Source organism: Canis lupus, chromosome 6 (genome assembly GCF_048164855.1).
Source record: "Canis lupus baileyi chromosome 6, mCanLup2.hap1, whole genome shotgun sequence".
Lineage (NCBI taxonomy): Eukaryota > Metazoa > Chordata > Mammalia > Carnivora > Canidae > Canis > Canis lupus.
The window spans coordinates 50,424,588-50,451,045 of NC_132843.1; the positions used below are offsets into that span (position 1 = coordinate 50,424,588).

Here is a 26,458-nt window from a genome sequence, read left to right on the forward strand (position 1 = left end):
CTCTGGTTACCTGGAGAGTCCGATGATATAAACTTTAGGTTAAAAACCTTTGCAAGTGTTTTTTTTTTTTCCTATGTCATTTTTCTCACTTGAAAATTTGTGGCTTGACCCCCATCCCCAATCTCCTTCACAGTTGCTAAGGATAAAATTAAATGATAGTTCAGAAAATGTTTACATTCTTAGGAAGAAAGAATGGCCTAAACTCAAGGCAGTAGTAATATTTGTATAGCACAATAAAAACTATGATTAAAGCAACAAACTGGTGTCAAGAATTCAATCCGAAAGTAATTTGTAGACTGTGTATTATATTCTTATACAGTCAGCTCACTGTGCCCACAGAGAGAAAAAGCTTAAATATCAAAAAAGAACTTACTTGTATTTACTCTTTTACATCTATTAAGTTGGAAAGTCAAGAAAGGAAAGAAAAAATATCTTTTTGAAATACTTTTGCATTATATTTTAGAATGAGAAATTGTATCTCTTATTTGTAATTAACAGTGTCATTTGAATAGTCTTCACACTGTTGTACAGTTAGTCAGAATTTTGATGTATTTACATGTGTATGTATGTGTGAAGTACTTTTGTTACATGTCTTAAGTTCTTGACAATTCAATAGAAAATGCTTAGAAGATTCACACAATACCTGTGACATAATTTTTAATTTAGATGTGTGGAAATTAGGATATGAATTGCACAAGGACAAGCTCATGACTTGTTAAGAATTATTCCTACTTCTCTGTGTAAAAGATATGTGGAAAAACTGTTTTTATGAATAATAACTGGTTCATATTTTTGCCACTTCTTTTAACATACATTCTGAAGGCAGTAATGAGCAGAATGTATGTTTAATGGTATATTAACATTTGTTGTGATCTTTGCTGACATTCATAAGATTTGGTTAAGTCATTCAGAAAGCTGATTTTCACTAAGTTGTACACCTGTTCCTTTCAAACCTTAGTATGCTTCCAGTGACATTTAAATTTTTCTGTACAGTAGGGGCACGGAAGTTGTAGAACTACTCTCATTTATGACCACAGAAAAACGAATTTGAACCCTTTGAACATCTGAAGAACAAACCAAAGATATGATAGAACTGCCTAAGACCATAAGACAAACTTTTAAAAAAAAATTAGAAAAGCTATTACACAGCTTCCAGGTTGGAAATGAAATTTATGGGAGGAGGACTTTTGATTCTCTCTCATCACTTACACATTTATGTAAAGCAACCATGGACAGCATGGGTGGGACTTCTCATGATTGTGATTTCCTACTTAAACATTGAAGCAGATGGCAAAATGTACTCTTCAGTGAAAAAAAAAAGCAAATAGTCTATTTAGTCTCAACTAATAATTATAGTTAAATGGTTTTTAACCCAATAGGAGAAAAGGGAGAACTTGCTTTATAGTCAACTTGAATCTAAATATGTTAAGTTTGGGTTTACAGTAGAATAGAATGAGGTATATATTAAATGTGTATTTGGGTTTTACCCTATTAAAAAGTTGGAAGAAAAGCAGACTTGTTCTTATCTCTTGTATATCCTCTGGGATAACTAATAGTGCTTCATTAAGGAGATAATGTCTGGAGGTTCATATGGGATATTGATCAGATAGGTGATATTTTTAGGTGTGTGTGGTTGTGGTTCAATTTTGAAATTATTAGATGTATCTGTTATGCCTTATGGTACAACTTCTTGTTCTGGTTTATGATTGAGATACGAATTTGACATATTCTTATTTTGACACATGGTTAGTTTGTCTGGGCAGGGAGTAAATAAGGAGTTTTTTTTTTTTTCTTAGACATGCTTTCTTATTATTCTGTTAGGTTGAGTTACTGTCCAATTTGTTATGAAGATTTTGGTTGTAATTAAGAAATACCTTTGCTTATGGAAAAATAAACTTTATTTGAGAATAATGTGTTTTAGGGACACCTAAGTGGTTCAGTGGTTGAGCATCTGCCTTTGGCTGAGGGCATGATCCCGGGGTCCTGGAATCGAATTCTGCATCAGGCTCCCTATGGGGAGTCTGCTTCTCTGCCTATGTCTCTGCTCCTCTCTCTGTGTCTCTCATGAATAAATAAATAAAATATTTTTTTAAAAGAGAGAGAATAACATGTTTTACTTTGTAGGGTGCTCGGCCTAGCTTTATTTCTGTAAAGTATTTTATGATTCATACGACATTTACTCCATTTACATGTTAGACTCTAGTATAATTTTTTCAGGTTAGATTTCAGTTATCTTTGTTAGAAGAACATTAAAATTCTTTGGAAAGACAATTTATTTGTGGATCACTTCAGGGTTAAGGGAATCCTGAATTTCTTTCAGATAAACTTTTATTACAATTTCTAGTGTTTTAGCTTGACCCTCTCTTTGAACTGTAGGACTGTAACAGTCAATATTCTTAAACCTGTCCTTTGCCACAATTTTCCCTCCCTAACCACATCTCCAATTTTTGAAAAGCTTCATTCACCTCTGATTTTGTTTTTTCACCTCTGATTTTCATTGCAGACTCGAGAATGAACAATCCGTCAGAAACCAGTAAACCATCTATGGAGAGTGGAGATGGCAACACAGGTAAGAGATGGTTCCCAGATCCAGCTTTTAAACTAGATCTAACAGAGTTAACAAAAGAAACTTTCCATTAACTGTGACTCCTGTTTGGCAAATAAAGACCAGTTGTAGTATTGAGTTGTCAAATATAATTTAGTGCTTGCAGGAACTGGTATTGTATTTGTTTAAAATTATTTGCAAATTACTTCCATCTTTTTGTTACTATTTATCAGAGAAGCTCTGAAGTAGTTCAGAGAATAGTCCTTTGGGGTCAAGTAGTTCTGGTATGAATTAGGGATTTGTGGGATGCCTGGGTGGCTCAGTGGTTGGGCATCTGCCTTTGGCTCAGGTCATGATCCCAGGATCCAGGATCAAGTCCTACATCGGACTCCCTGCGAGGAGCCTGCTTCTCCCTCTTGCCCCCCTCTCTCATGAATAAATAAATGTCTCATGAATAAATAAATGAATCTTTTTAAAAATGAATTAGGAATTTATTATTTACTGGCTTTGGACTTTGGGCAATTTCCCCAATTTTTTGAGACTACCACTATAAAATGAGGATAATATATTTCATAGGTCATTGTGAGTATTAAAGGAAATGGATTAAGCACAGTGCCAGGTACACAATAACCATTCAGTAAAAAGTTGCGTTTGTTACAGGTGTTAAAATAGTAAATGTTATCTACCACCCCCCATTCAATATAAAGTATTTGGAAGTTATAGTGTCAGTAGACAGTTAAAAACACATACTGCAGGACGCCTGGGTGGCTCAGCGGTTAAGCGTCTGCCTTCAGCTCAAGATGTGATCCTGGAGACCTGGGATCGAGTCCCACATTGGGCTTCCTGCATGGAGCCTGCTTCTCCCTCTGCCTGTGTCTTCTCCCTCTTCTCTCTGTGTCTTTCATGAATAAATAAATTAAAACACACACACTTGTTTCTATTCCTAATATGTTCTTTTATTCGGTAAGTTAAAAAAAATTTTTTTTTTATTTTTATTTATTTATGATAGTCACACAGAGAGAGAGAGAGAGAGAGAGAGAGAGGCAGAGACATAGGCAGAGGGAGAAGCAGGCTCCATGCACCGGGAGCCCAACGTGGGATTCAATCCCGGGTCTCCAGGATCGCGCCCTGCCAAAGGCGGGCACCAAACCGCTGCGCCACCCAGGGATCCCAAGTTTTAAAAATTTAAATGTAACTATTGATTAGGAGAAAATTAATATCATGTAAATGAGAAAACTGAGGCCCCCTGAGAGAAAGGTAAATCCGTGAAGGACCGAATGTCTCCACAACCCATACTCTTAATTCTTCACATTACTCAGAGGACATTTAACTGTGTGTCTTTATCATCTGCAAGAGATGGTACAGGGATTTCCCCAGTTTCTGGTGGAGACATAAAATAATGAAATGTGTGAGAAGGGAATTCTGTGGGCAGAGTTACACAAAGTAATAGTTTCTAATGTAAACTAGGTTTATCACTTGCAGAGAGGGTTGCCTCTTTGACCCATAATTTTAAAAATACCTAACTATGAGAGTTATAAGAATGAGAGTCACTCTGGAAACAGCCTTTGTTTTCCACCTCTACTGACCATAACATGTTTTAATTAGAAGTTGATGAGTTGAACCAGTATAGCAGTTCCTGCCTACATATCTTTCCATTCAAAATTGTTCTATATCTGGAGATCCTTGTTAACCTTTTCGTTTCTAAAGTATACATGTTTCTTTATGGGTCTTCCTGTTGTACCGACCATGTCACTCAAAATACTGAGGCTAGCCAGGTAGACTGCTCTAGCACCTCCTGAGGAGGAGAAAGGAAGCATTCTGCGCTGTCTAGGTGGTTAGCCGCAGCCTCATTTTTGTTGTTTCTTTGTCCTCTGTTTGGGTTGTGTCTTGCATTATTTTGTAACACTGGTCCATCTGCCAGTGCTTTGGCCATCTAGCTTAGGTGTGGGATTTGTCTGCAAAGAGAAACTGGGCAGTCGATCCTTTAAAATAAAACATTAGGGGAGAGTGTGCAGGGCACTCCTGCCTTAAAAAAACTGCTTCAAAGGAGAGGCAGGTGTTTCTAAGGGAAGAAAAACATGATGGAGAACAGTGAAAATGTCTCTACACCTTTTGAAACTCCAACTAATGAGACTTATCAATAGCTACCATTTATTGAGCACCTACATATAATAATTTCTCAATGACATGTTTTTAAAAATCTTAAGCACTGTACCCATTACTTGATTTCAGTTTTGAGGGGGTTTTTTTTGTTGTTGTTTTAAGATTTTATTTATTTATTCATGAAAGACAGAGCCAGAGACACAGGCAGAGGGAGAAGCAGGCTCCATGCAGGGAGCCCAACATGGGACTCAATCCTGGGTCTCCAGGATCAGGCCCTGGGCTGAAGGTGGCACCAAACCGCTGAGCCACCTGGGCTACCCCAGTTTTGGGTTCTTTTTTTTTTTTTTTTTTAAGATTTATTTATTTATTTATGATAGACACATACACAGAGAGAGAGAGAGAGAGAGAGAGAGCCAGAGACACAGAAGGAGGGAGAAGCAGGCTCCATGTCGGGAGCCTGATGCGAGACTCGATCCCGGGACTCCAGGACCGTGCCCTGGGCCAAAGGCAGGCGCCAAACTGCTGAGCCACCCAGGGATCCCCAGTTTTGAGGTTTTGAGTTCTTAATGACAGTACTATAAGTTAGGTATTATTATTTCAAGGAATAGGAAATTGAGACACAAAACCAGCCAGGAAATAAAGGCAGAATGAGGATTTACACTGTGCATGTGGTTTCTCCCATGAACTGCAATAAAATAAAACAAAAGCTTAAGCAATGCTTTGTATATATATTCAGGTCAAAACTATTTTCAGAACCATATATAAGAGAAATTCTAGCTGGAGCACTCGCTAAAACAGTCTCATGAATTGTTTTAATATGCAGTGCATGGCGAACTCCTAAAGCTGAGCAGCATCACTATAGATATTTACTTATTGATGTCTCTAAACTGAGCATTTGTTGCCTTTGTAAAATTATAAATCACTTCCATGTTACAGACCTTTACATGCACTTGAAGATAACTAAAATCTTGAATATCAGTTTCTGAAAAAAAATTTTTTTAAAGAATTTGTTTATTCATGAGAGACACAGAGAGAGAGGCAGAGACACAGGCAGAGGGAGAAGCAGGCCCCTCACAGGGAGCCTGATGCAGGACTCGATCCCTGGATCTTGGGATCATGCCCTGAGCTGAAGGCAGATGCTCAACCGCTGAGCCACCGAAGCTCGGGGGTCTCAATTTCTGAAATGTTAAGGGCCTATCACTAGTATCTCCCACTAATGTCAGTTTGTTAGTTTAGGAATATAAAAATTACATTTGAGTTCCAGTTTGCCTATTAAAGTACAATGTTCATTATATTAGATATAGGGCAGCCCTGGTGGCTCAGCGGTTTAGTGCCGCCTTCAGCCTAGGGCATGATCCTGGAGACCCGGGATCGAGTCCCATGTCAGGCTCCCTGCATGGAGCCTGCTTCTCAGAACTCTGCCTCTGTCTCTGCCTCTCTTTCTCTGCATCTCTCATGAATAAATAAATAAAATCTTTAAAATATATATATATATATATTAGATATAGAATTACAGTTTTTTCAGACAATTACATGCTTACAAATTGATTTTTATTTAAAAATAAAATGAACCGACCGGCAGCTTATTTAATTGTAAAGGATATATGGATTCTTAGTTTTTGCTAATTGAATAACAAGTAAAGTTTCAGTAGAAAGAACCTTTAGTGTTATAATAAAACTAAAGTCTTACCTTTTCTTGGATTTGGAATACTTTTGTGTAGATTACTGCAATTTAAAATATTTCAGGAAAAAATAAGTTTGATTTGTGACATTTTATGGGGTGTAATACTATAAAATTATTTAAAATTGTGTTTGGTATGTTTCTTCTTGCCTTTCTTCTGCCAGAGCGATCTATTTAAGTTGAGGAGATAAATCTGATGATGTACTTTTGTCAAATTGTCCTTATGTGTTCACAGAAAATCTGTAGTTTAGGTAGTCAATTTACTTATTCATTAATTGCTTGTCACATATGTAAAATATTGTATGTGGTGTTATTATAAGATGTTAGTGCAAATAAATGAGATTCCCTCAATTTTTGAAGAGTTAGCAGTCCATTAAGAAAACAGATAAACAGGAGATTCAGAGTAGATTATGGTAATTTAAGAGGAGGTATACAAAAATATAATGGTATTTTTTTGAGGAAATCTGAGTATTTTTTTGAGGTATAATTGACATAAAATGTATTAGTTTCAGGTGTGTAACATAATGATTCAATATTTGTATACACTGTGAAATTATGACCACCAAATCTAGTTTCCCTTGTCACCATATAAAGTTAGATAATATGCAGTACAGTATTGTTGAATATAGTCATCATTTACATCCCCATAACTTACTATTTTATGACTAGAAGTTTGTACCTCTTGACCCCCTTCTCCTTTTTGGCCCATCTTCCCGTCATTCATCCTTTCTGGTAACCACCAGTCTGTTCTCTGCCTTGATGAGTTTTCTTTTTGTTTGTTTGTTTCTCTTTTTAGATTCCACGTATGGTATTTGCCATTCTCTGACTTATTTCACTCAGCATAATACCCTCAAGATCCATCCATGTTATCACAAATGTCAAGACTTCATTCTTTATTATGGCCGAGTAATATTCCAATTGTGTGTATATACAACATCTTCTTTATCCATTAATCCATGAATGGATACTTTGGTTGTTTCAATATCTGTGAATGGATACTTTGGTTGTTTCCATATCTTAGCTATTGTGAATAATGCTGCAGTGAACATGGGCATGCATATATCTTTTCTAATTACTGTTTTTGTTTTGTTTTGCTTTGTTTTTTGGATAAATACCAGTAGGTGGTTGAATTTTTAGCTTTTTAAGGATCCTCCATTCTGTTTTCCACAGCGGCTGCACCAATTTACATTCCTACCAACAGTGCACTAATGTTCCCTTTTCTGCACAAGTCACCAATACTTGTTACTTCTTGTCTTTTTGATAACAGCCATTCTGACAGATGTGAGATGATACCTCATGTGGTTTTCATTTGCATTTCTCTGATGATTAGTGATGTTGAGTATCTTTTCATGTGCCTGTTGGCCATCTGTACATCATCTTTGCAAAAATTGCTAATTTATTTTATCAGATTGGTTTTTTTGTTATTGAGTTATATGAGTTCTTCATATATTTTGTCATAAATTGACCATATGTGTATGGGTTTATTTTTGGACTCTATACTGTTATGTTGATCTATGTGTCTGTTTTTATACCATACCATACTATTTAGATTATTATAGCTTTGTAATATAGTTTGAAATCAGGCAATATGATGATTCTAGCTATATCCTCCTTTTAAAAAAAGATTGATTTATTTATTTTGAAGGGAGAGAGCAAGCAAGCCGTGGTGGTGGGGGTGGGCAGGGTGGGTAGGAGGAGAGAGAATCACAAAGCATACTTCCCACTGAGCACAGAGCCATGTGCAGGGCTCTATCCCAGGACCACGAGATCATAATCAAGGCCAAAAGAGTTGGTTCAGTTGGTTAAGCATCTGACTTTGGCTCAGGTCATGATCTCTGGGTCCTGGAATCCCTGATTTCTGCACTCAGTGGGGAGTCTATTTCCCTCTCCCTCCCCCTCTGTCCCTTCCCCTACTCGGGCACTAGTGCACACACACTTTCTCTCTCAAATAAATAAATAATTTTTTAAAATAGAAGAATATGTACTCATTTTTCTACAATCGGGGAGAAGTTAGCATTGAAGAATGACAAAATTGAGGTGGAAAGAAAAAGAAATAAACAATTCATATTAGGCTGCTTTTTAAAAATTTATCATTAAAGTAGTTGAGGTGGTCATTTAAGAGGAAAACAGGGATAATGATAATAGCAGCAGTTAAAATGTGTTGAAATGTTACTAGGTATGCATGTCTAGTTACTTTATTAGGTATGCTTTATATCATAATTGTTAAAATACTCCCCTAAGGTGGTATTTTAACACGATAATGGAACTAAATTCAGAACTGTTAAGTAATTTGTGATTGTAAAGACCATGAGCCTTTCACTACTTTTCATTATCTTACATTACCTCAAAGATTGAATGAAATGGATTTGGGAGTTTGAGTAGAGTGAATGAGTTTTGACATAGCTACCTTTATGGAACTGATATAAATAAATACATAAATAAGATTAATAAGCTTTTTGAGGGTCAGGCTCAGTTTAAAGAAAACAAATATGTAGTTCATCTATCTAGCCAATAGATTATATGACCTTTTCATAGCCTCATTTAAAAAGTCCAAGATCATAAGTGAAGAAAATGAAAGATTGATTATTTTCCCAAAATAATTTCCTCTCAACAAACTTATCCATCTGGATAAGAGAATAGTAATGATATTTCTTACAGTTTGTTAGGCCAGGATGCTGCCAAGGATATTTCCCCTAGGGGAAGCAGTAACTCTCCATATCTTCCTCCTTCCAACCCTTGGTGACCTCTGATCTATTTTTTGTCTCTATGAATTTGCCTATTCTATATACTCAGTGTAAGGGGAATCATACAATATTTTTTCTTTTCATTTAGCATATTTTCAAGGTTCATCTCCATTGTAGCATGTATAACTGAATAATACTCCATTGTATATATATACCACATTTTATTTATCTGTTTATCTGTTGATGGACAACTGGATTGTTTTCCCCTTTTAGCTACAGCTACAGTAAACACTGGTGCACGAGTATCTTACAGCCTCTGTTTTCAGTTCTTTGGGCTAACCTAGCAGTAAAATTGCTGGGTAAATCACAAATTTATTATCTTTACAGTTCTGGTTAGAAGTTCTAAAATTAGAGTGTTGAAAGTTTGCATTCCTTTAGGATCCTCTGTGGAGAATCTATTTCCTTCACCTTTCTAGCTTTTGTAGGCCACCTGCCTTCATTGGTTTATGGCCTCTTCAGAGCCAGAAGTAAGGTGTCTTCAGGGCTGTCATTCTGTCTGTCTGATCCCTGCTTCCATCATCACAACTTCTTTGTCTCATTTTGCCTCCCTCTTCCTTACAAGGACCATTGTGATTACACTGGGTCCACCCAGATACACAAGCATAATCTCCCTATCTCAAGATTGTTAACTTCATCAGATCTTCAAAATCCTTTTGCTGTGTAAGGGTAACTGTTCACAGCTTCTGGGGATTGGAATGTAGACATCTTTGGCCATTGTTCTGCATACTACACTACTTTATCCTAAATTAAATCTGATCAGCTTTATTACAGATAGCAATTAGAAGAGTAAAAAAAGTTGTATAAGGTTTTATAAACATCAGTAGGGACAATCAGTGCATTTTTTGATATTAGAAATAGTGGACATAAAAAAATTAAAAAAATAAAAAAATAAAAAATAAAAAAGAAATAAAAAAAAAAGAAATAGTGGACAAATTTTAAAGTCTTGCTCACTTTTAATCAAAGGGCAGACATCTTTCATCAGTACTTCTGACCAATGGTTATCTATCCTGTGCCTGGGCTCATCCACTGACTAGGAGTAGTAGTTTTTAATACATCTTCTTCTGTCGTTACACAGCTCTATCATCTATATTCTTTTGAATTCTGCCCTTAGGAGTAACATAGATTGAAACGATTTTCCTGGTGTTCTAAAAAAAATGGAAGCTCTTCTGGAAATCATTACCATATTTTAAGTCTTATCCATTTATTTGACATTCATTTTAAAATGCTAAGTTATTATGAGATACTATAATTTATTATAGAGTAATAATTTTCCATACTGTAATATTATAATAGCAGCCATCATTAAGTATTTACTAGATGTGTTAAGCACTTTGTATAGATTGTCTCAGTTAATCTTTGTAGCAACCATATGAAGCACTGTTTTTCTCTTTATGCATCAGGGATTTGAGGCTCAGGGATGTTTGGTCACTTTATAAAGGTCACACATATACATAACCTGTTCTCTTGTCCTTTGAGCTATGTTGTTCCTTATGTTTTGTCTTTTTTTTTTTTTTAGAGGTTATGACTTTTTTTTTTAAGATTTTTTAAAATTAATTTATTCATGAGAGACACAGAGAGAGAGAGAGGCAGAGACACAGGCAGAGGGAGAAGCAGGCGCCATGCAGGGAGCCCGATGTGGGACTCGATCCCGGGTCTCCAGGATCACGCCCCAGGCTACAGGCGGCGCTAAACTGCTGCGCCACTGGGGCTGCCCATATGTTTTGTCTTCTGTGTGCAAGATGGTATACTAAGTAAGATCACTAAAGTTGAATCAAACATTGATTTTGTTCTCAATAAACTTAACTTACAGAAAAAATATCATGAAAATGTAGTAGAAGATTCATAAGAAATATACAGAGGTCCATGAGACTTCGGTGTGGGAAACTTGTTTCTAGCTGGGAGGGTGAGGGAAAGCTTTGGGAGAAGGTAGAGATGAAATTGGACTTTGAGGGCTGGACAAGATTTCAGTTTAGTGGTAGAGGCAGTGTACATGCTTAGCATGAAGAAGCAGTAAAGCTAAGATGGGAAAAGATGTGTCCTAAAGTTTTCTGATCCCTTCCAACTCTTCCATCATGCCCTAAGATTTCTAAAACCTTTATCATTCCATCGTTCTCAGAATCAGATGGAATCTAGTTCTTTATACTTAAGTGCAACCATTACCATCACCATTGGCTTATTGTTATTTTTGAAAACTAATCATTGCCTTATTGTAATTTTTTATAATTAAGGTAAAATGACATTAGATTTTTTTTTTTAAGATTTTATTTATTCATTAGAGACACAGAGAGAGAGAGAGGCAGAGACATAGGCAGAGGGAGAAGTAGGCTCCATGCAGGAAACCCAATGTGGGACTTGATCCCAGGACTCCAGAATCACACTCTGAGCCGAAGGCAGATGCTTAACCACTGAGCCCCCCAGGCGTCCCAAAATGACATTAAATTTAAATGTTTAAAATAAAAAATGTTATTGTCTTAGAATATTTAATTGTTTTGAAATACTAAAACTTATTTCAAAACTGCTAACTCACTTGCTGATTCATTGAGATTGTGGTCAATTAACTGTAAGTCTTTTTTCACCTGAATTATGATAGTGCTAAAGCTCCCCTATTCTGTCCTAATTCACTTGATTTTTCATTTTGATGATTTTTTCCCAGGATAATGTCAAGATCTTTTCGCAACTGAAAAGATCAAATAAGGTTATTAATGCAATCCAATGTATATCTATGAAATTGCATTCAAAAAATACTTTATCAGAAGTGTCTAGCAACTAGGGATATATTTGTTCTGTGAGATTTATTAGTGCTTTGCGATTTTAGCAAATTATAAGAGAGCTTGAGCAGACAACATTTTCTCCAAGATAAAGAGAAAGAATCCTGAAAGACCAGGGCACCAGTGAATATACCTGCTATTCTTCATAGTAATTGAAGAATCTTGAAGTCTTGAACCAGCCAGCACTAGTTTTGGAAAACAGTTCCAGATAAAATACAGTGTTTTTTTGAGAAGCCTCAGAAATTCACTGAGGAGCAGGCCTCTCATAAAGTTCTCATCAAAACAGTAAAGCAATTGCAGATTTCAGACTCCAAAGGGCTATTTTCCCTTTGAACTTATGTTTATCTAAGGGCCATTTCTAATATTCTTATTGCTTTTATTATTATCATTTTAAATTTATTGCATGCTTTACTGTGTAGACTACATTCTCTACTGGCCAAAGTGCTCTTATATAAGCCTGAGAGTGGAAATACCAATACTTATTTTTCTTGGAGTTCCTCATTGGGGTTACTAAAGTTTTAAATAGTGGGTAGTTTTGCTTTGTTTAAGATTTTATTTATTTATTCATGAGAGAGAGAGAGAGAGGCAGAGACACAGGCAGAGGGAAAGCAGGCTCCATGCAGAGAGCCTGACTTGGGACTTGATCCCCGGTCTCCAGGATCAGGCCCTGGGCTGAAGGCGGCGCTAAACCGTTGAGCCACCCGGGCTGCCAATAGTGGTTAGTTCTATGGGTCAATGAAACTGGCTGGCTGGAACACTTCTAGAAAGCCTCAGAAACACAGTGGAGGATATACTGTGTCCTTGGTGATCTAGAAACAAAAAGCAAATGCCTATAGGAAAGATAGATCTCCCTGTAGTGTTTGGTTTAGTAAATATCAGTTATAAGATACAGCTTCTAAGAGATTCTGACCACTACATGTTGAGAAACTTGTCCTGGCCCTGCCCCATTGGTACATGTGGAGATTTTTTTTTAGGTGTATGAGACAAGGAGCTATAATTATTGAATGTGTGAGAATACTAAGTGGCATTTGAATTAAGAATATATTTTTATTAAATGAATGAAGGAGCAAGTGATCCTTTTGCCAGGCGGCAACCCAGTAACAAATACAGAATTTTAAAAGTAGAATCCATTTCATTTTTATTCATTACCAACAGAAATTTGGAACATTAATAAAAGAGGATTTATTGCTCAAAGGCCACTGTAGGTATAAATTGTGAGATTATAATTTTCTCCTTTCTCCCTTAGAGGGCGGTTTTGTTTCCTGTCATGTTAATTTTTTGTGTGTGTTTTTTCCCCTCCAACAACTGTAAAAGAATTTTCTAGTTATGTTACACTTTACATTTTACTTGAACCTAAAGAACTAAACTCATTATTCTTTCAGTTAGATCCATGATATGGAACTCTGGCTTATAGCAGTGGCAGTGGAAGCCAGGGGTCAGATTTATTGAGCATTTGTGGGAAGAGGAGAGGACATTGAGAAGGGAGTAAACAAGGGAAGAGAGGAATCTAAAATGAGTGCCTGTATTTGGTTTGGGATGTGGATAAATGTAGTGCCATCCTGTGAAGGGGTATGCCTGAGCCCCAAGTATGCTTGATGATGGGTGATGCATCAGGTTCTGAAAATGTACTGGAGGTGTCTTGTGGTGCCTGCAGGGGAAGAAGTGAGCAATTGAAGATAGAGCTGTACTCCTGAGCAAAGAAACCTAGCTGCTTATATAGGAGTGGAAGTAGTTAGCAGGGAGACACCACTGGGAGGAAAATGGAACAAGCTAGGAAAAAAACAAAGACAGACCTCTTTCAGTGCCAGACGCTGAAAGGGCTGGCAGAGGAAGACGGGCCATGAAGGAGCCCTGTACTATCCAGGAGGATGGCCCCAGGCTACATGTGGCTGTTAACATTAAAATTTTTTTAAATTTTATTTATTTATTCATGAGAGACAGAGAGACACAGGCAGAGACATAGAGGGAGAAGCAGGCTCCTTGCAGGGAGCCCAATGTGGGGCTTGATCCTGAGACCGGGATCATGCCCTCAGCCAAAGGTAGACGCTCAACTGCTGAGCCACCCAGGTGTCCTGACTTTGAAATTAAATTACAAATTCTGTCAGGCTGGCCATATTTCTATTGCTTAGTAGCCACATGTTGCTAGAGGCTACCATATAGGGTAGCACATATATGTAGTGTTTCCATCATTACAGAAATTTCCACCGGGTGGTGCTTAAGTTGACTAAAGAGCAACCATGGAAATCAGAAATGAACCAGATGGCGATGTTCATAGTTAGTGTCTGTCCAGTGTAGTCCGGTCCAGCAGAATGATCAAGATAGGAAGCTTAAACTGTGACCTCTATATTAGTTATTATGGTGCTTTTTAAATTGCTCTAGGTAAGTGGTAGAGAAAGAAATTGCTGTGCCTAGAGAAGTGAATAATTGAGGAAGGAAAATGATAAATATAGGCAGCTCTTGTAATAGAAACTCCATGAGATGCTGTATAGCATAGTGGTTAAGAACACAGGCCCTGGAACCAAACCACCTGGATTCAGATCCCTGGTTCCTTCACTTACCAGTTATGTTACTTTGGGCAAATTATTTCTTTCTGTGACATAATTTTCTTAGCTGTAAAATGGACATAAGTAATAAATCATTGCATAAAAGTGATGTATACATTGAAAGCAAGTAGACATAGGACTCAGTAAGTACTAATTGGCAGTATTTATTCAGAATATGATGATGATATGGTAATTATATATTAAATAAAGGAAAGGAAGGAATAGGAGAGGAAATCAAGTATATTTGTATGTGAAGGAGAGGAAACAGCAGGAGAGAGTGGTGCAAAAAGGATGGATGGATGATTTAGGAATCAAAGTTCCCAAAGAGAAGGGAAGCATTAAGTTTCTGAGCATTGGTGGATGAAGTAGCTTAGAATAGAAGCGTCCCTCCTCGTCCCCCCCACTGCCACTTTAAGTTAGAGAAATGGGAGAGTGAAGGAGTTAAAGATAGATATAGATAATGCCTATAGATAAGTTTGTAGGTAGAAGGGGAAAGTAAGAGAGCACTCTGAATAGGGTTCGAAACAGAGGCAATTAGGGATGTCTTTGTCATATTAGGGAAATGAAACCAGTGAACAAAATGCAATGAAGAAGTCTGGGAGTGGTTAGTTCATCCAGATAAATAAACAATATAAGAAGGATTGATAGCAAGGAGTCATAATTCAAGCTAGGAACTTTGACATCAGATAAAATCAGAGGACCAGGAATTTCACTGCAGCTTCTCAGGCGCTCTGTGTTTCTAAAGAAGGCAGGAAACTGCCACCCTTTAGCTAGCTTACATCGTAAGGGTCAAGATGAGTAAGGAACATTTGACTAGGTTAGGGGGCAGGAGAAAGATGGATCAGAGTAAATATTTGGTAAATTTTTCTTTTCAAGAAAACTATTAGCATGATATTATAATTTTAGAATAAGGACTTTATTTCTGGTTTTCTTGGTCCTCAAAGTATTCCCTTTAGATGCTACATATTTAAGTTATTTGAAAAAGACCTGGTCTGAATAGCTGGTAGGTCACAAGTCATTCATTTTTCTACAATTAAGAATAAAGTCTGTTTTAATAATGCCTTTCATCCAGATAGACTTTGTAACAATTTGACAAACATTAACCATTTATGGAAATCTTGTTGTGTATCACTGATGTGCAGTCATCTACAAGGCAATATATAAATAAGCAATTAAAAAACAAAATGCATATCATTACTTAAATGAAGAATATACAGTATAACAGCAGTAGAGATTTTTAGTAGATAGGTAATAATCATCCATCCTGTAGAGATTTAGAGCATCGTTTCTGATTATGCTTCATGATTTGATAGTAATATAGAACTTTTCTAGAGCCATAAGGGGTTTTCTTTCTAGATTTCCATTATCCCAGATTCTTCCCATTTTATGATGGCTCATTAGGAAGTAATCACCTATACACACACACACACACACACACACACACACACACACACACATCCCCAAATGAGCACAAGCTGACTTTTCCTTGAAGATCTTTTAGCTGTTATTTATGTTAGTTATGTCCCATAGTTACATGACTTTCAGTAAACTTCTTTTAGAATCTGTGCTAGCTTGTTATGGTAATGTAGTAACAGATGCAGACATTGTTATTATTTCCTTGGAGGGCATCTGAAGTTTAAGCTCTAATTGGTAAATTTCACTTTGAGGGCCTTAAATTGATGGACAGACAAATTCCACCAGGGGTGGCTCTCACATTACTTGGTCTATAGCACAGTTTAAGTAGCTACTTGGGCCGATGAAGCTGGGTGCTATAGACGGGCAAACTCATAGGGCAGTAGAATTGGTACTGCCAGGTTTGTGCTGAGCTGCAGATTTCTCTTTGATTTTATCTAATTGAGGTGAAATGTATATAGCATGAAATTAATCATTTAAGGTAAACAATTCAGTGGCGTTTAGCATGTTCACAGTTTGTGCAGCTACTGCCTTTTTCTAGTTCTGAAATGTTTGCATCACCCCAAAAGGAACCTTCATTCATAAAGCAGTTGCCCTTCATTTTCCTCCAGCCCCAGCCCGTCTCTATATAGAGATTTACCTATTCTGGATATTTCATATAATGGGATCATGGGCTATGTGACCTTTTTTGTGTCTGGCTTCCTTCACTTGCCACAATGTCTTCGAGGTTCATCTACATTGTAGTATGTATAATACTTCATTCCTTTTAATGGCTGAATATTACTCCATTGTGTGTACATACCACAGTTTGTTTATCCAGTTGTTTGTTGATGGACATTTGGGTTGTTTCTACTTTTTAGGCTATTGTGAGTAGTGCTGCTATGAACATTAATATCAAAGGATTTATTTGAGTACCTGTTTTTACTTCTTTTGGGTATATTCCTCGCAGTAGATGGGTCATTAATAATTCTGTATTTAGCTTTTTGAAGAACCACCAAAGTCTTTTCCACAGCACCTGAATCATTTCACATTTGCATAGTCAATGTACAAGGATTCCAGTTTCTCTATTCTTCCCAACACTTGTTATTTCCTTTTTTTCCTGTTAATAGATATCCTAATGAGTTGAATAATCTACATTTATTTGTTTGTTTATTTTTAAAGATTTTATTTATTTATTCATGAGAGAGACAGGGAGGAAGAGAGAAGCAAACTCCTGGCAGGGAGCCTGTGGGACTTCATCCCTGGACCCCGGGATCACGCCCTGAGCTTAAAAAGGCAGATATCCTACCACTAAGTTACCCAGGGGCCCCTATGTATTTTTTTAAATAATGTACTTTTTTAAAGTAGCACCTCTGCACTCTTTTTTCCTCAGGGAATAAATAATATAGAAACTGAATCCCTTCTCTTGTTTCTAATAGTGTCTTTGTGCATCTCCTTCTATATTATGGTCAGAATGTCTTGCAAGAATGAGATGAGCAGTGGCAGAGTAGACAGAGTAGACAGAGTATAAACTGTCTACATCTGAACCATTACTGAACTGCCTTACTTTGTTGGGATTGGTGACTATTCTTTTTTATGTTCTGCCTTCTGTCATCTTTTTATAGATAACTCCTTTGGAGTAATCATCTTTTACATTGTAATTGTTTATTTTCTTTTTTTTTTTTAATTGTTTATTTTCTTGTCTGTCACCTGTACCTAACTGTTGAACAACTTGTGATATGGGAGCATGACTTGTTTATTTTTGTAAACCAAAGACCTAATAGAATATCTAAAATTGTTTGTTTGGATTCCTGGATGTTAAACTTGTGTCATAGTGTCTTCTACTTTTGGGAGAGAAATGCTTAATGTTTTTCTTCTTCACATAACCACTTCCTTTTATTTTTTATTATTATTATTTTTTTTAATGATAGTCACAGAGAGAGAGAGGCAGAGACACAGGCAGAGGAAGAAGCAGGCTCCATGCACCGGAAGCCCGATGTGGGATTCGATCCCGGGTCTCCAGGATCGCGCCCTGGGCCAAAGGCAGGCGCCAAACCGCTGCGCCACCCAGGGATCCCTAACCACTTCCTTTTAATTCCATCTCATCCTCTTAAGATTCAACTAAAATATTGCCTCTGAAAGAGCATTACCTTTTCCCTTAAAGTCCCCCTTATGTATCCTGGTCACATGTGAACATCTGCTGTTTTGGTTGCCGTGTTGTTTTATGAAACTGGAACCACAGTTGTTACCTCTCCACCCCCACTAGATTTTCCCTATCCCTTTGTCCTCTTTATTTTTTCCATAGCATTTATTTCTATCTAATGTTCAATACTTTTCATTTTCATTTTTATTGTCTGTTGCCCCACACTAGAATTTAAGCTCTATGAAGACATGGTTTCTGTCTCTCTTCTTTACTGTTCTATCTCCTGCATCTAGGACAGTGTCTGCCACATAGATACTCAGGAGTTTTTCTTTAATGGTGAATTAATAGGCCTGAGAACTCCTTAAGAACAAGGACTGTGGGGATTCCTGGGTGCTTAGGGGTTGAGCGTCTATCTTCGGCTCAGGGCGTGATCCTGGGGTCCTGGGATAGAGTCCTACATTGGGCTTCCTGCATGGAGCCTGCTTCTCCCTCTGCCTATGTCTCTTGCCTCTCTCTCTCTGTCTCTCATGAATGAATGAATGAATGAATGAATGAATGAATAAATAAATAAAATCTTTAAAAAATTTTTTTAATTAAAAAAGAACAAGGACTGTTCTTTTCTTCTTTATATAATCTCAGCACTTGGCACACCAATGCACAGGAAATGTTTGTTGAATGTAGCATTCATTCTTACAACAAGGTCTTTCTTCTACATGGTATATTATTGGTTCTCTTTTGTTGTTGTTTATACCTAAATAACATTTATATGTTTTATTTTTAATCTATTCCAATAGTGACTACTTTGGAATACAGATACTGAGTTTATTTGGCTATATCCTAAATGATTAACTTCTTAACCAACAGTGTTGTCCATCTTTACAGTCAAAAGAAATTTCTCCTTTCAAATGAACATTTTTATCTTTATAGGGAATATCTTTTGATAATGTAGTTATGGCTATATACATGAAATTTATGAATGAATCATCTTCCATTTGCACTGAGAGTGTTCATTTTGCTTATGTGCATTTTCTGCTTTTATATAATTATTTAGGTGTAAATATCTATATAAAATAATATATCAGATGAACCAGATTTATAAGAGGAGATCACATACACTGCAGATTAGATTAAGTTCCCAATTTAATTAGCCAATGATAACAAATGTTTTTGGAAGCAAAGTAGCTTCAGCATAGATGTAGTATATTTAATGTGGCTTCCCCTTGTCCCCAACATTATTAATTGGGTTGGGGTAAGCAGCTGACTATGACACTCTCTCTTTACAAGTAGAGTCTTATCAGATCTAAGAAGGAAGAGGGTACCTTATTCTTTTATATATTCAGAGTTTAGGCCCCCACTCAGAGTAAGTAATTTTTTATCCTCCTTTGAAATCAAGAATATTAACAAATATTTTCAGGGATTCCAGAAATCTCAGTTGTCTGTAACCAATATCTTTGATTTAATTCTGTTTTGTGATGTGTGATGTTTCTCATACTTGGTGTGAATAGCACAGTAACAATGTAACAAATCAATTTCTATGCATTAGCAAAAGAGTCTGAGGCCACTTACATTAGAAAAAAGATTTTTTTTCCTTTTTAAAACTGGCTTCCTTTAGACATAGCTGTATCCTGAAGAGATTTTTAAAATATATTACTATAAGTTTTAATTTTGGCCTTAAAGGGTTGATCTGGTTGATCTGTTTTTGTTAGGCTATATAGGCATCAAGACTGGGGAGAGATTGGTGTGCCTGGGTGGCTCAGTTGGTTGAGCATCCAACTCTTAATTTCAACTCAGGCCATAATCTCAGGGTTGTGAAATCAAGCCCTTCATTGGGCTCCATGGGACATGAAGCTTGCTTGGATTCTCTCTCACCCTCTTACCCCCCCCCCCCAAAATAAGATTTGGGAAAGATTATTTATAATTAGATTGGCCCTTAAAGAAGGTAGATTCCAGGCTGCATGTTGAATAATACCTGGACTTTCAGACATAGAGAAGATGATGGAGGACATCTACATTTGGATCCTATTGTGAGGATGTTATATTAGTTTTCTGTCTCCTCCTTCTTCCCCACATTCTTCTCCTCCTATCTTTGTACTTCCCTCCCTAGTATGTTATGTTTCCTGTCCCATTTATAAATTCTAACATTAGCATTTAGAGGGTATAGATTTCTATTCTCATTTATGGAGAAATAACAATAACAGTAGGGTAAATAAAAAACAGGTGCAGTCACAGAATTTAAATAGCAGAAGTCAGTCTAATCCAAGAGATAGTTCACTTTGGAGATGACATTGAAGGAAAGATAGAAAAGAAGCCTATTTTAGGAAATGTGAAACTGAACAAAACATTAAGTTGTTATGACCAGTTTTTTTGTTGTTATGACCAGTTATAATACCCACGATAGATCATTTGAAAAATATAGATTAATGTATCTACTATCGACATTTTGATTTGTTGCCTATTCGGAGCCCTTTTTTTGGGGGGGCCAAAAGTTTTATATAATGTGGTAATATTTTTCATGAGCTTTAAATTTGATCAACTTAAAACTTTTTACTTTATTGTAAAATAGTAAAAGTAGAGCAACAAGCTGTGAGGTAGAAACCAAAGGCTCAGATTTCTTATACTGTCATCATGTGCTATATCCTTAGCATGACCTTGGCTTCAGTTATAAGTTGGTTAATATCCTTTGCTAATGACTGTTGAATTGGACTCCTTGATCTTAGGATGGTATAGTAGAAAGAACAATGAGAAGAGAGTCAAGGATTCCGAATTTCAGTCTGGCCTTGGTAATTATCCAGCTCTGTTACTTCAGTGAACATATTTCCATATATTATTTTGTTTTTCTCATTTGTAAATTAAGGAGGTTGATTGATTCCTTTTGATGGTGCCTTTCAGTTTTGCCTTTTCCAAAATGCCATATAAATGGAATCATACTATGTAGCTATTAAGTCTGGCTTCTTTCACTTGGCTTAGTATGTTTGACATTCATCCCCCTATTGTTCTATGTATCACAGCTCAATCTCCCCTCTCGCTGCCCTCCCCAGGCTGGAGAAGTGCCAAATGTGTTGCAGTAGTATGTATATAGAAGGTACAGATTATTGCTTTTGGGTTAGAGAGCTGGGAACCATGAAGGAAGGTAGCATTTGAGCTGTGAGTTCCATTTAAAGGACTTTGAAAGCCTGACACCTGTGCAAAGCTGGGTAGTATGAACTCTTCCTTTGATTTTTATATTTGATCTTTGCTGGTTACGAAGAGAGCAACAAGAACTTCTGGGGAGATGAGGACTCCATGTACATTCAGCTGGGCCTTCACTGTAACTGGTGCTGCCTTGGATTCACCTTTTGGATTCCCTTACACATTCCCAAACCTTTTCTCTTGTCCAGAACTTTTTTTTTTCTTTCTTTTTATAAGGCTTTATTTATTTATTTATTTATTTATTTATTTATTTATTTGTCAGAGAGCGAAAGCGCACGCGCGTGCAAGCTTGTGTACAAGCAGAGGGAGCAGCAGGCAGGGAGGAAAAGCAGGCTTCTCTCTGAGCATGGAGCCCAGTGTGGTACTTGATCCCAGGACCCCGGGATCATGACCTGAGCCAAAGGCAGGCACTCAACCACTGAGCCACCCTGGCGCTCCTGTCCAGAAGTTTTCTGCCTTCTGTTTTGCTGTTTTTGTTTTCTGAAAATGACCACCTTTTGATTACTGAGAAAAATTGTAGCTGTCTCCCTCAGCTTTATATTTTTTTTTTCACTCAGCTTCTCCTTTTCACTCGCATGTAAGAAATAACCTTTTCCACTATTATGATCCTTCACATTTCACTCTTAATTCTGTCTTCTCACTTCCTTCAAGTTCTTACCCCATCTTTTCACCCCTCCTTGCATATTCAGTATATCCCTTCCCATAGAACCTTTCCTCACAGTGCTGAGGTATACATGGGTTTATCAGCCCGTAGACCCTCACAGTCCCCCACCCCCAGTCTATACCCCTTTCAAAGACCGTCTTCTCTCACTCCTGCCACTGCCAGACTTACTAAAGGATGGAGCCCCACTCAATACTTTGGCTTCATTACCACCTACTTTTTCCTTTGCTCCTTACAATCTGGATGTGTCCTTGAAATTTTATTGCAACTCTTTTGTCATGGGCGTTTTACTGTTTTAATGTAAATGTAATAATCTTAGACACCTGTATGTAAACATGCATGTATAGTTTAAGTACTCATGTGTCTCCCATTCTGATCATGAAACAGAATGTTACCCTGTCCTAGGAGGCCACTGTAGGTCCACCCTGGTTAGAGTCCCTTCTCCTGCCACAGAGGTAGAATTCATTCTAAATTTAGTGTTAATAGTCATATTGCTTTTCTTTCCAAATTTCTAATTAGTTTTTTTTTAAGATTTTATTTATTTATTCATGAGAGACACACACAGAGAGAGGCAGAGACATAGGCAGAAGGAGAAGCAGGCTCTATGCAGGGAGCCCAATGTGGGACTTGATCCGGGTACTCCAGGATCCTGCCCCGGGCCAAAGGCAGGCACACAACTGCTGAGCCACCCAGGTTTCCCTCTTTACAAATTTTTTTCATCTGTGTATTTACTATCCTCAAATAGTACTTAGATTCATCTGTTGCCATTATATAAATTGAATCAGACTATATTCTGACTGGTTTCTTTTGTTCAACATTATGTTTTTGAGATTCATCCAACTTAGTGCATATGTTTATAATTTATTTTCAGTGGATAGAATACCCCATTATATGAATATATCACAAGTTTTCTATCCATTCTATTATTTGGGTTATTTTTAGGCTTTTGCTATTACGTTATTGCTGTAAAATAATTTTGTACTTATCTCTCGATGCATTTGCATAAAAGTCTAAAAAGACTTAGTAGTGTAAGTGCTGACCTTACTCCAGTGTTACTCGGTACTGCCAGCCAGTTTTCAAAGCATTTGTACTACTTTGTATCTCTACCAACAGCAGATAAGAATTTCACAATCTGGCCAAAATTTGATATTAACCAACTTTGTAATTTTAGCCAATTTAGTGGCCATAAAAAGCCAATTTAGTGGCCATAAAATGGTATTGTATTGGGATTTTAATTTGCATTTCCCTAGCTTCCAGGGAAGCTGAACGTCTTTTCTAGTGTTTGTGCACCACTTATGTTTCTTCTTTTGTGAAATTCCTGTTCATTTCTATTGGTTTGGCATTTTTATTGGATTCATAGGAATTCTCTGTGTGTTATGAATACTAATCCTTTGTTGTTTGTATGTATTGCAAATACTTTCTTCTTTGCATTCTCTTTGTGTAGTCCTTTGATGAACAGAAGACTTTTTAAATTTTGAAGTAGTTAAACTTACATCTTCTCATTTTTTGGGTTTTGATAAAGAAATCCTTTTCCCAAGGTTATAATGATGTACTCTTAATTTGTCTTCTGAAAATGTAATAGTTTTGAACTTTACATTTAGGCCTTTAATCCTTCTGAAACTTATCTTTCTTCCTTCCTCCCTCCCTGCTTGCCTGTCTGCTTGCTTGTGTCCTTCCTTCTGTATAGTACGAATTGATCTAATTTCATTTTTTTCCCCAAATAGATACCCAGTTATCCTTTATTGGAAACTCCATCCTTTTCTCGCTGATGTGTAGTAGTACTACCTATCACGTTGCAAGTATTTAAAGTGTGGTTTCCAGACTCTACTCTGGTCTGTTCATCACTGTTCTAATACTATGCTGTTCTAATTATTGCTGTTCTATGATAATTCATAATATCTTGATAGTACAGATCCCTCCACTTGGGTTTTTTTCAAAAGCATCTTGACCCTTTGCCCTTCTATTTAAATTTTAGAATCTTGGGGCATCTAGCTGGCTCAGTTAGAAGAGCAAGCAACTCGATCTTGGGGTCATGAGTTCAAGCCCCACCACATTGGGTATAGAGATAACTGGGGGGAAAACTTTAAAATTAATAATGTTAGAATCAGATTGTCAGTTACACCCATACACCCCAACTCTGAGAAAGAGAATGAAGGAAAGAGAAAGAAAATAACTTACTGAGATTTTGATATGAAATTGCTTTGAATCCGTAGATCAGTTTGGAAAGAACTGATTGATATCTTACAATGTTGAGTTTTCCAGTAAATGAGCATTTACATATGTCTTCTTTATAATATTTAAATAAAGTTCTATAGTTTTTCGCTAATTAGGAATTGCTGTGGGCATATAGCTTTATTCTCAGGATTTTATATTTTTGAAATGTTAGAAATAAAATGTTAAAAATGTTTACCTTTGGTATATAAAAGCAATTTTGATAGTTTCATGTGCTACAACCTTATTAAACTCTCTTATTCTAGAAATAGATCATTGGATTCCTCAGTACTATATATACATTATCAAATCATCTGAAAAGAAAGTTTTATGTCTTTTCCCAACTGGTGTATTTTCTTTTCTTGCCTTGTCTGTTGGCAGAGCCATCCAGGAGCTGACACCCTTAGCTTGTTCTTAATTTTAATGCTTTTAATATTACTCTTTATCAAGTTAGGGAAGTTTCTTTCTGTTCCTTTGCCTAGAATTTTTATCATAAGTGGATATTGAATTTTATCTAAGGACTTTCTTTACCCTTTGAGATGATTATAGGATTTCTCCCCTTTAATGAAGGTGGTGAATCACGCCAATTTTTTTTTAACCCCAAACTATTTGCATTCCTGAGATAAATCCATGGTGGTCATAATATTTTATCTTATGAGATTATTTTTGCTAGCACTATTTAGGATATTTTAATATATGTTTGTGAGTAAAACTGGCATATATATTTTTTTCTTTTTTATACTCCTCTTTGTCAGGTTTTGGTAGTGAGATTATGCTGACCTCATAAAATAAGTTAGGAATTATTTCCCTTTTTTCCCCATACTCTGGAAAAGTTGTGTAAGATTGGACTTGTTTGTCCCTTGGATTTCTGGAAGCAAGCAGAGTAAAATTATCTAGGTTTTCATTTTTCCTTTTGGGAAGATTTTTTACTTACAAATTAAATTTCTTCAAATGTTGTGGGATCCTTTGGATTTTCTATTTCTTCTTGAGTTAGTCTTGATAAGTTATATTTTCTTGGGAGTAATCCTTTTTTTTAAGATTTTATTTATTTGTTTATTTATTTATTTATTTATTTATTTATTTATTTATTTATGAGAGATACAGAGAGAGAGGCAGAGACACAGGCAAAGGTAGAAGCATGCTCCATGCAGGGAGACTGATGTGGGACTCCGTCCTGGGAGTTCAGGATCTCGCCCCGGGCTGAAGGCAGGCACTAAACCACTCAGCCACCCAGGTATCCCGGGAGTAATCCATTTTTAAGTTTTAATTTTATTGACATATTTTTTATTGGTTTATGAATCTTTTTTTTTTTTAGCATCTGCAGCATTTTTTGATTGTCCTTCCTTCTGTTATCCTTAAATTCTTTGCTCCTTCTCTTTTATTTTTTTCCTTCATCTTACCAGAAGTTTGTAAGCTGTATGAATCTTTTGAAAGAACCAAGTTGGGTATTATGTGGGTTTCCCCCCCCCCGCTATTTCATTAAGTTTTTATCTTACCTTTATTACTGTCTTTCATCTATTCTCTTTGGATTAATTTCTTTCTCAGTATTTGATCCTGTTCTATACCATTTAGCAGTAGTAAACCACCCCATCCTTGTAGCCTTCTTTTGCCTGTGCCTGGCTCCTAAGGTACACTAGTCCTGAGAGATTTTTTTTTTCCTGTTTTCTAACTGCTTCCTCTCTAGTTCTCTTTGTGTTTACATCTCCTTATGTACAGACCCTCTTATCTTCTTTTCTCTATATCCACTTTTAGTTGATTGACATTTTTATTCTCCAGATTTCAACTATCACTTCTCTGTGAGTGATTACTCAGAATCAGGGGACCCTGTCCTCCACTTGGCTTTTCCACTAACTAGCTATGACATTTTGAACAATTCATGAAGACTCCTTAATCTTCACCAATAAAATAAGGAGGTTGGATTCAAGATCTCTGAGGTTCACCTAAGTAACACTGTTCTAGTGGCAACCTTATAGAATCTTTAGCTCTGGACTATGTCATTTCTAAATGCCTTCTGGATCACTTTTCTTACATGTTTTGGGGTTTCTCAAACTCTGTATATGTTATGTTAATCTTCTTACATAATTTACCTTCTCTCCCAGCCTGTTAATTCCCCTGGCTCCTTATTTGGATGTTCCTGTTGTCTCTGACACACATTTGGTTTTGGCTCCCAACATCCCTGTCTCCCTGTACTGTCTGCTTACTCAAGTCAGGTGTGTGTGTCTGTGTGTGTGCCTGTGCCTGTGTCTGTCTGTTCCACTCTCCTTTCCTTTTAGCCCAATTTATATTTTACAAGAATGATTTCTATGTAATATCTACTCTCTTCCATCCCTTACCGCCTAATGGAGCCTCAGAACTTTATTTAAAAAATGCCTGCTTTTCCATCTTAAATCTCTGCTTATCTGAATTGTTGCCCAGAACGTTCTTTTACTTACTAATTTTGGATACTATACCTCTGCATTCTCCCAAGAGGGTAAAGCC

At 36.7% G+C, this 26,458-nt stretch overlaps 1 protein-coding gene across 5 annotated transcripts in view; it reads left to right on the forward strand.

The window, feature by feature from the left end:
* POU2F1 (POU class 2 homeobox 1) overlaps positions 1 to 26,458 on the forward strand; it is a 187,006-nt gene that overhangs the window by 100,502 nt on the left and 60,046 nt on the right. For all 5 annotated transcript variants that reach the window (XM_072830448.1, XM_072830452.1, XM_072830450.1 and 2 more), the window contains one exon: positions 2,504 to 2,569. In XM_072830448.1, the coding sequence (XP_072686549.1) occupies positions 2,504 to 2,569 (66 nt within the window). The remainder of the gene's footprint in view (positions 1 to 2,503; positions 2,570 to 26,458) is intronic.